Raw genomic sequence first — 17346 nt, 5'->3', positions numbered from 1 at the left:
GCTGTTAGGATCTTCGGTCACTAGAAATAATGACTTTGAGATTTAAATTACCCTCAACTGCCGTCATGGGAAAAGATTTCAAATTTGGTAGCAGTGGGATCAAAGAGACAGTGTGCGACTATATTGAGAGAAGAAATAGGCAACAGGCGGGCTCAGTTACAGAAGCTGCCTGAGAGCTGGGTGATCATTTGAGGGAGGCGGTGCATTCCTCATTATAAAGTATCTCGTCAGAAGTGCCCACCATTAGCTTTGTTCTCTTAAGTTTCTCAAGCGGTTATTAGCACCGTGCCTGACCTGCGGTAAGGACTCAAGAATTGTTGAGGCGGTTATTTTCTATGGAAGTTCCTTGTTGAAATGCACATGTGCAACCTTCCTTTATTTGCTTAGGATACAGGTCTCAGTGTCTTAACAGGGAGCTGTATTCCTTGGCTGGGATCCAGGAGAGGGAAAGGAACAAGTGGCTCTCCCTGGAAGAGCCATCTTGGGCTCATAGCCAATGCGGTCAGGGAGAGAATGACCATAAAAAAATGACAATAATAATGATGGCAAAGAGACAGAACACTCAGCATGTTCTAGGCTCTGCTTTAGGTTTGTATGTGCTTACATATGTTAACCCTTTACTTTTCATAACAGACCTATGAGATATGTACAAGTATTTTTTTTAATTTATTTGACAGAGATCACAAGTAGGCAGAGAGGCAGGCAGAGAGAGAGGAGGAAGCAGGCTCCCTGCTGAGCAGAAAGCCTGATGCAGGGCTCGATTCCAGGACCCTGGGATCATGACCTGAGCCGAAGGCAGAGGCTTTAACCCACTGAGCCACCCAGGTGCCCCTGATAAGTACAAGTATTAATTCCACTTTCAGATGAGAGTGCTGAGGCAGAGGGAGGGTAAGTAGATTCACCCACAGGAAGGCTGGTTATAGAATCCATGCTCTTAACCCCTGCATGAAACCTCTGGGGGCACTTGGAACTGTCAAAAGCACTGGTTTAGAGATGGGAAAGTTAACCAAAACTCGGCTTTGACTTTGACCTTGGACAAATGTATAACTTCTCTGAATCTCTGTCAATGCACGGGCTAAATGGATTAAACCACTGAAATGTTAGAATTGAAAACTTGAGAGATCCAATACCTCACTTAAGTGATGAGAAAACTGAGGTCCAGAGATGTGTATGACTCTCACACAGCTAGTAAGTGTCTGGGGGCCAACCTAGACCTCTGGTCTCCTGGATCAGTGCTTTGTGACAATTTATCATGATGCCATCAATCGCTGAGATCAAATGAGATCACAAGTGTTAGAGAACTCTGTAATTGTGAGGTGTGTTCATTGTTGTTAGGAAGGTTACTGGGGTAGCTGGGGCACAGAGAGCTGAAGTGGGAGGAAGCAAAAGCAAAACAAATTCACTTGTTCAGTGATTTTACATTAGGACTAACTCTGATAATCAAGCCAAGGTCATGGGTCACTGCATGCTACATGGAAATGGACTTTGCTATCAAATATTCCTGAGTTCTAGTCCTCATTTGAACACTTGGGAAAGTCACTAACCTTTCTGTGCCTTGGGGTTTTTTTCCACCTGAAACATGGAATCACTGAAATGTAAAGCTGTTGGGGGACGAATGTAAATCTGTACCTTTCTTCTCATCTCTGAGGAAAGCCTTCAAAACCACAGAAATACAAATCATAATGCAACAAGAGAAACATAAATCTTAATGGAATTTAATAAATATTAAATGTCATAGATTAACACCAGAACAATTTGGTCAGGAAAATGGGCCGTGAATATCGTTCGGCTGGTATGAGCCTGTACTATGTTGAGGCGGCTTACTGAGTTCCAGGATGTTATTTGTATCTATAGTTTCCAGTTTTAAACTAAAGACGCATATGCAGTACCCCTGAATAACTCATTATTGCAGATCAGAATAGCCTAAACACTAAAAATATTATTCTTTTAATGCGAGAGAAGAAAACCAGAATTTTCAGTGTCTTATGTTCTTCTAGATGAATATTAAGATACATCTCTTTGAAATAATCATATTTTTGAGCAATTCTGACACAGTCTCAATTTGGATACTCTAGAGCAGAGTGCCTGACACATGAAAGTTGTTCATTTGTTGAAGGTACAACAGAATTAATAAATTAGTAGTATAACCCCAGAGTAGGAGTTTGTAATTTGGCATGAGAAATAAGATGTACACGGATAAAACAAATCTAGAAAAATATTATACACAAATAAGCTCTGTATTTTGTGTTGTGCACTATGAAACACAGTAGAAATTCAGGGAAGGAAAGGACTAGCATATGCAGAATAGCTGAGGGAGAATTCTCTAGAGGCCTTGACACTTGGGGTGCATCTCTACTGAGGAACACGAAAACCTTCTGGTGAATGAAACATTTTAGCTTCACAGGAAGAACTAAATAGTAAATTTCATTCTCATTCTTGAGTGACTAACTGAATGCCATGCAGGCAAAATCATGACTATTCTTTCTGTATACCTCATGGGTCTTTAGGCCTCTTACCAATGGCAACATTTTTTTTTTTTTGAGATTTTATTTATTTATTTGACAGAGATCGCAAGTAGGCAGAGAGCCAGGCAGTGGTGGTGGGGAGCAGGAAGCAGGCTCCCTGCTGAGCAGAGAGCCTGATGCTAAACTCGATCCCAGGACCCTGAGATCAGACCTGAGCTGAAAGCAGAGGTTTAACCCACTGAGACACCCGGGCATCCCAACATTTTTGGCTTCTTAAATAGAAATGCTACAAGGGACCTTTTCAACATTTTTCAGCTGTTAAATAAATGGATGTCTTCCCTCTGTCCTCCTCATTCTCCCATCCACCCTTTTGAAGATTATTTGCTGAAAGGTGATATTTGCCTTTGGAGAAGTTGACAAAGTATGTGGTGGTCATCTTTTTTGAAGAGTCATTTTTATCCATTGCCTTCTGGTTTTTTCTTTCGGCGGATGGAAGGCACATTTAACTGCTGATAAACGAGGTAACTGATTTTTGGCCTTGAAACCTCTGGTGAGCATATTCCGGTTAGCTAACAACATTACCGACTTGCACAATTGGTGCAGCTTCTGGAGGCTAGTTATTTGCTCCATTATTGCCCCTCACGGAATCAGGGGAAGCCACTTGAAGACTTGAATTGGGGCTTTTAGAATGCTCTAGCTTTGTCTTCTTGGGCCAAATTTATGGTGACCACCTAGGTCCCACAACACTTACATCTCTGATTTTCTTCTGAGCTCTCTCAGCTCAATATTCTACTCAGACTTATCCCTCAGTCCAACAATATCAATTTTCTATATGGCCTCAAACGAAAGTCACAGGTCCTAAACAGGGTGTCTGTGTCCTTGGAGGGTTTGGAGGGTCTGTTACAGCTAGTGTGGGAGGTCAGCTTAATAAATGTTCAATTATCACCATAATAAAAAAATCCGTAAGTTAAATCTCTGGGTAGGTTTATCACTATGAAACATGCATATATTTCTTCTGCTGTCAAAATCTCATGGATCCGGGCCTCTTCTGACCTTGATGATTTCTCAGGGTCTCTGAGGTTTGATGAATAATTGATGCCTGAACATCATTAATCTCCCCAGCTCTCTTGTCCTAGCTCCCCCATAAGTGCAAAATAATCTCTTTGGTACTTACTGATATAAAAACTGAGTGATTTTGCTGACTGGCTTTTTCGAGTTTCACAAGATCCTGAGGAGCTAAAGGTCATCACAGATAACTTATATTTCCCAGGCTCCTTCAGTTCTGCGACAAATTCGTGTGCTTCTTCATCCACTGTCAAATATTCAGTAAAGTTTTCTGCATCATATATAAAAAAGAGAATACATATGAATTGAAACCTGGAAGGGTCTTGAATGTAGACAAGTCAATACAAAAAATTCGTAAAAATTGTGAGTTACAAGACCCTATTTTCCACAGAATATACTGTGGAACAGAAAAAAATAAAAGACAGATTAAGGGCAGATGAAGACAGATATCTTTTATACAAGTAATGCCAGGTAAATGTGAAGACTTTTGACTCAAATAATTGGAAATGGCAAAAGATTTCAATTTTACACATTATTTGGGTATGGTCGATTGTTCTATAATCCAGGGTAGAGGAATCCACAAATTTTGCTGTCCTATTTTTAAATACTTTTTTTAAAAAAGATTTTATTTATTTATTTGACAGACAGAGATCACAAGTAGGCAGAGAGGCAGGCAGAGAGAGAGGAGGAAGCAGACTCCCTGCTGAGCAGAGAGCCCAATGCAGCTTGATCCCGGGATCCTGGGATCATGTCTTGAGCTGAAGGCAGAGGCTTTAACCCACTGAGCCACTCAGGCGCCCCTTGGTGTCTTATTCTATAAAATAAAATAAGGGCAAACAAGAGGCCCTCTATGATGTTACCTGATACTAGCGTCCTGCCCTGAAAATAATGCTATCATATGAACTTCAAATTTTGACAACTTGACATTTGCCACTCAAACTACTAGACTAGAAAGTATAAAATGAAGTATGCTATTGAAAAAACAAAACAAATAACAAATAACTATAATAACCTGCCCAATGACCATTTAGATGTGATTCATGACCCATGCTGACTGCAGGCCAGGGCCCTGTTTTTCATGAGTTAGTGGACTAAAATACGAAGAAGAGCTCTGGGAGGTTAGGTCAATGACCATGGTCCAGGATACGGCAGCTATGGTGAAAATACTAGTCGTTGTGCATTTTCTATTTTACGACCAGCATCTCTTCAGGAAAATGTAGAGTGGTGCTGGTCTCCCAGGGGCCCACCCTGAGGCAAACGAGAGTCGCTAGATGAGCCAGACCTGGGGCTGGCCCCCTTGGGAAGGCAGCCTTCTTGTCAGAAAGATTGTTTTGCTACATGTTTCACAAACAGTATACTAGGAAGTAGAAAATTTCTCCAGCATATTTTGTAATTTGGCATGGTTAGAACTTCAATTCACACTCTTTCCAAACAGAAGGTTTTCCTCAGTGGCCTAGGGTACGTGACATGTTGGGCAGTGAAAGGTAAGCGAGTTGTGAATATGCGAAACTTAGAAACTACCTAAACCTTGGATTCTGATCCTACCTATTTAATTGTGTTTTCTAGTGTTAGGGAGCATTGCTACTCAAATTCTTCCCTTTCTTGACCATTTTTTCTCTAAATAGTAACTGTCTCCCATCAGTCTTTCTTCTTAAATATTTTAGTTTTAACATAGGTCAATGCCCTTTCCTTTGTGCATCAGTTCTTATTTTCGTTGATTTCCTATCACTTTACCTTCTCTTTCTATGTGGATATGGAACCCATCGAAGGCAGTGGGTGGTTTGGGTGGTAACCAATTCAGGATCATTTGTACAGGAAAAAATGAGAGCGAGCCTGCTGTCGATTTCTCAGTCTCACTGAGCATACTGTTATTTTCATATTCCATGGGAAGGACACTGACAAAGTCATCTTCACTCTCGGGGGTGGCGGGGGCGCTGCCCCACCAATAGGGCTGGGATGTAGTCTCGTCGTCGTTGCTGTTGAAATCGGGCCAACCGGAAGAAATGTTGCCAGAGGGACTTTCAGAGGCTTCGTCCGTGAAATGGAAGAGTTTGTCTTTTCCCACCATCTCTTGTGATCTAATGAACGATTCCTCTGGGAAACTGCCACTCTGTTCTTCCCAATTGTTTTTGTTCAAGTTTACAATACGAACCGAGATATTTCGAGGTGGATAAGGGGCTGTAAGAGAGAGAATTTTTATTTTCCAGTAATTTTTAATTCTATTGTAGTGAATACTTCATCTATTAGTGAGTCAAATACACAAGCAGATGTACAAAATAGAGGTTAGTTTTACTTCTACTATATAAAGATAATCTACATCAAGAACTATTGTGGTGTCAAGTTCCACATTTGTCTAAGATTTTGTATGCGCTGTGTACACATGGGTATATTACCACTCATACTTCAAATACATTAACTAGTAATATGATGCTTGTCCAAGTGGTAATCTAACCATGTCCAAAGTAGAGTTTCACAAATATTCTTTAGCTTATCAAAATCTCCTTTTTAAAAAACCGGAGTCTCTGCCACTGGATCTTTTTTACAACAAAGCAACTACAGTGTACTCTAGCTATCAAGATAAAAATACTGCCTGTGACAATTGCACTTAAGAGAGTTACATATGTGCCTTTATTTTTTTTTATTTTTTAAGATTTATTTATCTATTTGACAGAGAGAGAGAGAGACAGAGAGAGAGATCACAAGTAGGCAGAGACCAGCAGAGAGAGACAGAGGAAGCAGGCTCCCTGCTGAGCAGAGAGCCTGATGCGGGGCTTGATTCCAGGACCCTGGGATCATGACCTGAGCCGAATGCAGAGACTTAACCCACTGAGCCACACAGGCGCCCCAAGTTTTCTTTTTTCTTTCTTTTTTTTTTTTTTTTTAAGATTTATTTATTTATTTGACAGAGAATGAGAGAGAGAGATCACAAGTAGGCAGAGATGCATATGTGCCTTTAGAAACATTAACACGGATGTTGGAAATACGGCTTCACTCCTCACCTCTCCAGAATGAAACATTTGAGCACAAAATCCATGTATGGATTAGGGAAGCATATCTTTCTATGGGTAGAAAATTATGAAGGCACACTGTCTGGTCTCTACCTGCAATTGTTTCTATCTATCCTTTAAATAGCAGCTGAAATATCACATCTTCCATGAACTTCGAAAAAAAATTAATCTTTCCCTCCTTTGTGCAGTTACATAACTTTGTACCTCTTAGGACACATATCAGTTCTGCAATGTGTGATTGCCATTTGTGTTATGCCCCTACCGTTTTTGAGGACAGGGAACCTATTCCACCAGACTCTGTCTTCATCTCTCTCATACTTAGAACAACTTCCTGGTAGAAGTCACTCAATTGATAATGTTTCCTTACTTGAATTGAATGATGAAAAATACAAATAGAATCTTAGATGTTGCCATTATGTGACTAACTTATTTAGCTGAAATAGTTTCTTTGTCTTGTCTTACTTAATGAAAATCATGACATCTTAGAATTCAGACTGGCAGGGTCTCAGGGGTGATCTATTACAATCCATTCCCAATGTTCATATGAAAGGCATCTCCAACATTCCTAAAGAGTAATTTGGGCACATTAGGCATGGGCAGTGTCAATTACATTGGTATTGGTGACAGGCACTTAGTAGGTATCTAATTATTTCTATGAGTTCTTCCATTTATCTACCCATCCATCCATCCATCCATCCATCCATCCATCCTGTAACAGTGCTTCCTATTAGTGATGCTACTAAGATTAAACACTGCAAGTTTAGACACATCTGAATTCCAATATTTTCTTTTAATAATCTGATATTCTGTCCTAGAACATCTCCTGTCATTTTTATTGTCATATGAGAATTTTGCCAGGTTATAGAATAACCGATGTCCACTTGGTCAAGTTAAGTTACTTAATTATAACTTTTGGTAGTATCATGTAGTTTTTTTTCCATTCAAAGATTATAAATCTATGATAACATTGATGTATTTTATTTTATTTTATTTTTTAAAAGATTTTATTTATTTATTTGACAGACGGAGATCACAAGTAGGCACAGAAGCAGGAAGAGAGAGAGGAGGAAGCAGGATCCCTGCTGAGCAGAGAGCCCGATGTGGGGCTCGATCCCAGGATCCTGGGATCATAACCTGAGCCAAAGGCAGAGACTTTAACCCACTGAGCCACCCAGGTGCCCCTACATTGACATATTTTAGATTTTTCTTCTGAAAATTTTACTCCGTTCCTTTCCCATTGATAGAGAATTTGTTTTAGACTATTACAAATATATATTTACTTTATTTCTTAGCTCTAGCACAGAATTTTTTTCACAATGATAGAAAGTATACATGCAATAAGCATATAGTTTAATTGTTTTTAAACTAAATTTGATTCTTCAGAAAACTTACCAGTTCTATGCTGTTTGGGCTCATGACTGACACCACTGTACTCCACAAGAGTACTTTTATTAAAAGTTGCCTCAGATACCAGTTGAAAAGTGATGTTACTATAACATATTCCTGGCAGCCAGTGATTAAATACTGTTTTTCCCTTAAAGAAATCTGAGAATAAAAACAATTATATTAACATTTTGATCTCCTAAATGCCACATACTTCTAGAAAGTCCTAAACAATTATAATTAAATAACTGTAAGGTATTATTTCCTGCAACTTCTGGCACCCTCAGTAATACAAAATTGGCCTAATCAAGATTAAAGATGAAAATTTGGATCTTTATATCCAAAATCCTGAAAAGCTTTTTCTGCAGGAATTGGATACAATGGAATTAAATCTTTATTATAAGAACATTTTGTGTATTAAATGGAGAAGATAATGTGCGGAGATTGCAGAGATTAGGTTTATGCTAGCCATTTATTTTATGATAAAAATCAAAGATATTTTGCCACCTTATGACTTAGGAAAAAGTGATTTCATAAGACATGTTTTCACTAGGCTTACTTGTAAAAACTGGACTGTTTTTGAAGTAGAATGGTTTATCTGCCAGTTGGCAGCACCTGATTTAAGAAGGAAGGAAGGAAGGAAGGAAGGAATGAAGAAAGGAAGGAAAAAGGAAAGAAGGAAGGAAGGAAGATTGGGATTTTATTTGAAAAACATTAAAGAAAATAATAAAATTAAGATTCGAGTCCAAATTAGAAGGAAATGTGGAAAAGAAACCAAACGTACCACTTATAGAACTAAAAGCTGAATATAAATTTAAAAATTAATGAACTTAAAAAGGAGAGCATATTTATTGATTTATTTTAAAACTCCTGGCTTTTAGTTCCACAAAAATTCCAGATGCTTTTCAATCATTCATGAATTTGTATTTGCATGTCATCCATAAGCAAATAAGGCCCCATTTATTAATTTGCATTGAAATTAATGCAATTTTTCATTGAAAATTTAAAATTTTCATCGAAAATTTAAAAATGCATAATTTGTGGAGTCTATGTTTATGTTTATTTGATGCTTTAAAGCTTCAAAAAATATAAATTCGCTGCATTGTTTTAAACCATGTCTCATAAAAATGAAATCCACGGAAGAGATGAGTTTATGAAAGCAGCAAGTCAAAATGACACTTAACTGGATACCATGACCTGTGTGCCTCAGTATCCCTTTTTCATCTCACCAGTACCTATTTCCAGTTACAACCAGTGAACTTTGATAACCATCTTCTAAGCCCTCACAGAGAAATGTTATAGTTTTGTATCCTGAGAATATCCAGGTTTCTTTCCTTCCCAGTTCATTCCCAATGGAGCTGAATGCCCTCCCTCCTTTCCTCTTTCCTTCTCCCCTACAGTCTACTCAGAGAAGGTGACCAGGTTCTTTTGAAATGATAAATTCCCATAGGATCTTTTTTTCTCATCTTCCCACAGGGTACCAATGAAACCAATTTTTGTATATTAATGCAATCATTTAGGTAGCCATACAGATAAACATATCCAAAGGAACAAAAAAGCATTATCATTTGCATTTGAGAATAATCTTGGATTACCTCCAAGCAAAACTTGGTAGAAGGTGCCTTTCTAGCTTCGTTGTTCTAGAAATGCCCTTCTAACACACCCAGAAGGAAATCGTTAGGTGAGGTGTTTCTAAGTTTATGTTTGAATTTATTTCTTATATCAGACATGCTGCCTTTGGCAAGACTAACATACAAGTGATAAAAATTTGAGTATTTCTTATGCTTATGCATTGCCCGTGACTAGCAAACCAGATGTTCTAAGATTCTTCGTGGCAAGATTTCCATAAATTAATAACTATTTTTAATGGCTCTTCCATGGTCAGATAGCGAATCATAAGACCTCTTTAGAGCAAGACAGAAGACCATTTGTCAAACATCACGTAAAAAAGGGTATTTTAAAGGTGATATTCATCACCCTTCCTTTTGCTTCTTACCTTTATATAGCATTGTTCGGAAGTCTTTCCCTTCCCAGTAGCTTATGTTTACTCTTGTGAAAACATTGTATTTTTCTGGATAATGAATTTCAAACAGGACTCCTGTTTCAGGAGAAGGTTTATAGTCATATATTGAAACACTGGTTACAGGTAGGGGTTCTGCAGAATGGAAGTAAATGGACAAAGGGGAAGTGGAGAAAAAGGGAGAAAGGCCATTATCAATACTTGGAAGTACCAAAAATTACATCTATCAGAATACTTTCCACACTTTTATTATCCATAAGCACTAAACACCCCCACACTCATGAGTTGACTGATCTCCAGAGAAGTAATTAACAAAGTACATTTATATGGTGTTGCACCTTTCAAAGAAATTTCATATTCATTTTTTCCATATGCTTTTTGCAATAACCCTGAGATCTGGGATGAGAAAATATGAATATTGCTATTCAAAGATATAAATAATGATGATGTCTCAGAGACTTTAAATTATTTGTCAAAGGTAACTTAACAAGTATGTGGCAGAGTCTATATCTCCAAATTCCTAGTTCATTTTTCTTTTTTCCAAGCCAAGAAAACTTGATGTTAATAACAGACCAGTAACAGAAAATACATTTTGGCTCTGACCAAGGATAAATGTTTATGTGATCATTTGTTTCTTTGTATAAACTTAACATTTATTTTTCTCTATTAACTATAAGATTGCAAGCCACACTGTGTTGAGATAAATTAGAGTTTATCAAACCACTCTTCCTGCAGAAGTTTAAAAAAAGTTTATTTCTATTTTGCTTGAGCTGTTAACTCATTACAAAACTTTTTAAACACTCATTTTTTAAAAAAGATTTTATTATTTGTTCATCAGAGAGACAGAGGGAGAGGGAGAGGGAGAAACAGGCTCCCCACTGAGCAAGGAGCCCGATGCGGGACTTGATCCCAGGCCCCTGGGATCATTTTTTAAAACTGCAACTCGATTCACATCTGCATCTCCTCTGTATCCCATTCTTCAGCAAAATTCTTGTAAGAATGACTGAGCTCCTCACCCTTCTGAAGGGGCTGTTGGATCAGTTTTATATGCATTCATTTGATTTGAGAAAATCATTTAAATCTTTGGTTTGGAGTCAACTATTGTATTACAGACAAAAATAATTTTGATTCTCGTGTGTGGTGTAAGGAAATGATCCAATCTCCCTGATATGAAGGAGAGGAGATGCAACATGGTGGGTTAAGGGGGTAGGAGAAGAGTAAATGAAACAAGATGGGATTGGGAGGGAGACAAACCATAAGTGACTCTTAATTTCACAAAACAAACTGAGGGTTAATGGGGGGAGGGGGGTTGGGGGGGTGGGGTTATGGACATTGGGGAGGGTATGTGCTATGGTAAGTGCTGTGAAGTGTGTAAACCTGGCGATTCACAGACCTGTACCCCTGGGGATAAAAATATATGTTTATAAAAAATAAAATTTAATAAAAAAAAATAATAATTTTGATTCAAAGTCTTATCATTAGAGGATTCTCAGGCATCATTTACAGCCTAAATGAAATCAATATCTTTGCTTTAAATTTTACACTTTTAAAATTTCAAGTTTCAATACCCAAGGACACCAAAATCTGATTTAATTTATTCCACAAGTATCAAGGACCTACTTTGTCTTAATCTGTAGGTAAATATTTTTCATTTTGCCCTCCAAGATCATAATCTATTTTAGCTTTTGCTTTTGATTGAAGAGATCCAGGAAGGACTAAAGCAACATGTTAAAGCTTTGATTTTTTTCCTGGAATTTTCTTAAAAACCAAGCTAACATCTAGCAAAAAAAAAAAAAAAAAAAATCAGGAAACCTTCAGATTACAGCATATATTGTGATCATGTCCAGGTAGACTACATGCTGTATCCTCTTGTTAAAATGTTTCTAGTTTATCTTTGATTTGTCCTTGGTCTTCTTGCTTAAAGGTAACATCTACAGAGTGAACTCACTTGTGTCATGTAAACCAACCACCCAACCAACCCACCCACCAATCCGGGAAGACTCTTGTATTTCTCTTTGATTAACTCCCCCCCCCCCCCCGACCCCAAATTTTGAACTATTTGAAGATCTTTCTTTCAACCCTGTCTAATTACTAACCCACAGAGTCTACCAAATCCACCTGCTGCCTCTGTATCTAAGGGAACCAAGATGAAAGCTAACAAAAAAAGGCAGGCACGGAGCAGGGGCTATTCTACTCCTGCTGGCCAGTATCTCAGTCTCACCAGGGTTCTGTCCTACTGAAAAGAGAAGTGAGAGGTCCACCCATTCTTTCATTCCCTGAGGCATGGCATCTGCACATCAAAGACATAGTCTAATTTTGAAATTCAAGAGATGAGGATTACAGCATAGCTATTTTATTTTGTGATTTATTTATTTATTTATTTATTTTTGCTGTTGCAAGCTACTTCACTTTAAACAGAATTTTTTGAAATGCCTACGTGCCTGTTTGGTTCCTACAGTTCTCTTGGCTTCAACATAAGTAACCCAGGTCAGCAGCAAATTCTAAAGTCTAAGCCCGGGCATTACTGAGGCATATTCAATCCAAGAATTACTATTTTCAATAGAACTCAAATGTACTCTCTAAAAATATTTTACTGTCTCTCCAGTGACTTCTTTCATTATTTTTCTTTTTAGAAATTATGTGAAGTGCTATAAACCAGAGCTGTTATTACTCAAGTGTTTTTCAGTGATGACAAGGTTAAATCTTGATCTAATTCAATTTTCCTTTCTCTGCCAGCTACCCTTTACTCTTCCATTTCTTGTCTTAGGCACCAGGCAGGACTGGACAGAGAAACAGAGTTGTTAGAAAATGTGTCATTTATTACTTTTGTTTGTTTATTCCTTTTTTATCCTCAGGTCTTTTTATTTTTCAAGAAATTAAGTATTACAAAATATATTTGAAACTCCCTCATATAATTCACTCAGATCCCATTTGTCTCCCATGATGGCTTAAGGTAAATTAGTAGTCTGAATTTGGTGGTTATCTTCTGATGTGTTTTTTACTTTTGTATTTATGTGTCCCATATCCATATGAAATGTTATTTTGCACTTATATATTACATGAATGGTATATTATATGAATCATTCTGCAGCTTACTTTTATCAACTATCACTGCTTTTGAGATTTGTCCATCTTGACGCAAGTATCTTTAGAAAATTTGTTTCAGTGTTCACTTTAGAATTAAACAAACTATACAGTTTAGCTGTTATTTTGTTAGATTATTTTCAATCATCCATTTTTTGTACGTAATGTTGCACTAATGTTTTGGGACATGTTTCTGGACTATCCAGATCTTGGATAGTAAGGTATGCACATCTTCCATTGTGAGATATTGTGAAAATGTGTTCTAACCCTATGTCAATTTACATTTCCATCAGCAGTGTATGATAGGTTGTCTTTCTCCATATTCTTTTTTCAAAGCTTGCTCATATCAACCTTTTTAGTTTTTGCCACTCTGAGAAATACGAAATTTTGTCTCTGTTTTATTTTCTTATTCACAAAGGAGGTTGATTATCTTTTCTTAGGTTTATTGGTTATTTAGCTTTCATTTTCTTAAAATTGTTTGGCTCTTTTGCCTGTTTCATGGGTTCTTTTTCCATATTCTCCTGCTAATTTGTAATGCAATTTTTGTCATCTATTGTATTCTCACTGTCATTTTTGGTGTGTATGTGTCCTATGCCTTCCTTCTGGATTCACCTTCCTTGTTAAAACATATCACTTAGTTATTTAAGTTAAAGTCTAGGTGTTAAATTCTCCTAGGCTTTTTATTCTGGAAAAGTTCTTTATCTTTAGTCTTTACTCTTTGCTTTTTTAAAAAAGATTTTATTTATTTGAGAGACAGAGTGCATGAGTTGGGTGGGAGCAGCAGAGGGAAAGGGAGAAGCAGGCTCTCCACTGAGCAGGGAGCCAGATGTGGGGCTTGATCCCAGGACCGTGGGATCATGACCTGAGTTGAAGGCAGATATTTAACCAACTGAGTCCCCCAGGTTCCTCTATATCTTTATTCTTGATGTAGTTTAGCTGGATATAAAATTATAAGATTTCCTCTCAGTATTTTGAAGCTATTGCTCCATTGTCTTCTTGAATCAATTATGGAGGAACAGAAAACTTCGGTGAGGCTAACGGTTATTCCTTTCTACATATTATGGATTTTTTTGCCTTTGATACCTTCTACACTTTTTATTTGTCCTTGATAATCTATTATTTCACCACCACATAGCTGGATGTAGTCTTATTTTTGAACTACCCTATTAGGTATTTGGAATGCTTTGCCAATCTGTGGATTCATGTCATTCAAGTCTTGGAAATTTTCCTAATCAACTCTTGAAATATTGTACCCATTATTCCCTTCACTGTCTTTTTCCTGAACTCTTAACCTCCTTAGTTAGAGCCTCTCCCACCTTCATATCTGAGAACTGTGCTAAATTATGAGGCAATCACAAACAATACCTTTCAATTTACTATTTAAATGCATCAGTGAAGAATTTTTCTCATCAGTTGAAATTTTTTTAATTGAATTTAAATTTGACTAATAAAGTGAGTTTTGCCTAGTCTAAGCAACTAAATATTAAATTAAATAATTGTATTTTTCACTTCTAAAAATTTTTAGTTTATGTTTATTTGATGCATTTTTATTTAATTTCTGCCAATCTTTGCTTCATTTTGTTTTGATCCTTTTGAATGGATGGAATTCTTATATTTATCTCTTTGACTATCATAAAATACTGTAAATTTGTCACCAAATTGCTATACAAAATGTAATCTGCAATATTATGGATGTTTGATGTCTATCTTTTTATAATGTAGATTTCATCGTATGTTTTGAGATACAGGCCCAAGGCTGACTTTCTGTCTTTTTTTTTTTTTAAAGATTTTATATATCCATTTGACAGACGGAGATCACAAGTAGGCAGAGAGGCAGGCAGAGAGAGAGAGGAGGAAGCAGGCTCCCTGCAGAGCAGAGAGCCCTATGTGGGGCTCAATCCCAGGACCCTGGGATCATGACCTGAGCTGAAGGCAGAGGCTTTAACCCACTGAGCCACCCAGGGGCCCTGATTTTCTGTCTTCTTATTGCCCTGTTTCTTGCTTATTCTTGCTGTTGACACAATTTAGCCATTGCTTTTGTTCAGCTCACCCCAGCTCCCAGTCTAGAACCAGGGAATATTCACATTATTCTGAAGTTCTTGATATTGTGGATGAAATAGTGGCTATCAAAAATTCATTCCCTGAGTCAGAGGGTTACTAAGCTTCTCCTTGATAATAAGACTGAGTGTGTATTCCCTACATCCCAAGGCCTCCATCTATAATTCTATCACAGATGGAAAGAATCTCCACACCAAACAGAAATCTTGGGTCTGTGCCCTACCTAGTATGGAACACTCCAATCCTTACTGTACTGGGGCCCAAGATCAGGGCTGTGTTCTTTCAGATGCAGAGCATAGAGGTCCCAGGACTTCAGCCTATCTCCCCCCTTGGAACTTCTGTTTTGTTTCTGATTCATAGAGATACCTATCTTATTTTTGAGCCTACCAATATACTTTTGGTTTTCTTTTTTATTTGTGTGGTAGGAGCAAAAAGTGTGTCACAAGCAGATTCTTACTGAATTATTTTTGCAAGAAACACTAACATGAAATTCCCATTTCTTCTTTTGTTAAAAAAAAATATAATGACATTTAATATATTTTTTTTCTCATTTAGGTGTCCCACATAATAAAATCTGATGTTTAATCAAAGACTGTTTTATGTCCCTTAACTACATTTGAATCATCCATGACAATCGTGAATAAGAAAGTCCTTAAAGTTCTGGAAGTAACTGAGGCAGAACATAAGGGAACAAGACAAATGTAGAGCAAATACTGTTTAAAGAAATCAGAATTAACTCTGTGCCCCTTGGTAACTGCTAAGAGCCAAGAGGTGTTTCTTTCTGAGATGGCTCTGTTTTGATGGACTAAAACTAAAGGATCTGTTGGATCAGTGACCAGCGTCCTTGCTTTTGAAGTGACCAACCTAAGAATGTGTCTGTTCTGACACAATCCTCTTGAGGGAAAGAAACTTGTGATTAGGTCTTCACTTTTTTTTTTTTTTTTTTTTTTTTTTAAAGAGAGAGAGAAAGAGACTGAGTGGGTGGGGTGGGGCAGAGGGAACAGGAGAGAGAGAATCATAAGCAGGCTCCCCACTCAGTGTGGAGCCAGTGGCAGGCTCAATCTCACACCCCTGAGATCATGACCTGAGCTGAATTTAAGAGTCAGACACTTCACTGACTGAGCCACCCAGGAGCCCCAGAGCTCTCACTTCTGATGTCAGGAGCAGAAAAAGAAAGGGACTGGTCCCAGGTCCCAAGCCAGAGCTTCTAACTTATGTTTAGATGATGATTTGGAACCTAACCTGACAGCTTAGCTCTATCCACGCAGGCCACTGAGGTGAGCTGGCAGCAGCTGCAGCCCGTGGTCCAAGAGTCATGGTCACGATCAAACCCATGAACTTAATTCAAGTCTTCACCACTTCTTTCCTGGAATATTTCAACAACTTTCTCTATTATTCTCCTTGACTCTAGTCTCACCTTAATTTTTCTACTTGTTTCTGCTCAAAATCTCTAAGCCTGCAGGCCACCTGATATTCTCAGTTTGTCAGAGTCTCTGCCTTACACCTGTCACTTGCATCTTCCTGACTTTGCCCTGCCTGATCTGTTTTGACTCTCCTTTGCTTCCAATCCCTTGAGTAATTTTCTGTTTAATGTCATTGGTATTGTTTACATTTATTGATCTTATATGAAATGCTACACATTTTGTTAAGGAGTGTATTTTAATATTTTTCACATTATAAAATATTACATTATTTGATGGTACCCTCCATCAAAACTGCAAACAAGACAAATCTGGCCTGCCACTTGTTTTTCTATGACTTGTGAGCTAAGACTGGCATTGACATTGTTAAATGGTTAACAAAAATTAACAGAGGAATAATGTTTTGTGATATATCAGGATTATATGAATTTTAAATTTTAGTGTCTTTATTTTTTTATTTTATTCTATTTTATTTATTTGACAGATAGAGAGAGATCATAAGTAGGCAGAGAGGCAGGTAGAGAGAGAGGGGGAAGCAGGCTCCCCACCAAGCAGAGAGCCAGATGTGGGGCTTGATCCCAGGATCCTGAGATCATGACCTGGGCCGAACACAGAGGCTTAACCCACTGAGCCACCCAGGTGCCCCTAAATTTTAGTACCTTTAAATAAAGTTTTATTAGAATGCAGCCATGCTTGTCACTTACGTACTGCCTATGGCTGCTTTTGTGCTGCAACACTAGAGCTGAATAATCCCAACAGACTGTACAGCCCCCAGAAGCTAAAACTCTATCATCTCAGTCTTTACAGAAAAAGCTTGCTAAGATTAAAGATTTAAAACTGAG

General features: G+C 37.7%; 1 protein-coding gene across 1 annotated transcript in view; it reads right to left on the bottom strand.

Moving 5' to 3' along the window:
* Positions 1-17346, bottom strand: part of LOC111142029 (protein tyrosine phosphatase, receptor type O) — a 242659-nt gene that overhangs the window by 84977 nt on the left and 140336 nt on the right. Inside the window, 4 exon segments of the mRNA XM_022494949.1 lie at positions 3640-3801; positions 5265-5708; positions 7931-8083; positions 9918-10076. Coding sequence (XP_022350657.1) covers positions 3640-3801; positions 5265-5708; positions 7931-8083; positions 9918-10076 — 918 coding nt within the window.

This window comes from Enhydra lutris, unplaced genomic scaffold, assembly GCF_002288905.1.
Source record: "Enhydra lutris kenyoni isolate GAN:26980312 unplaced genomic scaffold, ASM228890v2 scaffoldscaffold7, whole genome shotgun sequence".
NCBI classification, from domain to species: domain Eukaryota; kingdom Metazoa; phylum Chordata; class Mammalia; order Carnivora; family Mustelidae; genus Enhydra; species Enhydra lutris.
Note: the sequence above shows the minus strand (reverse complement) of the source record. Positions and strands in the feature narration are given on the sequence as shown.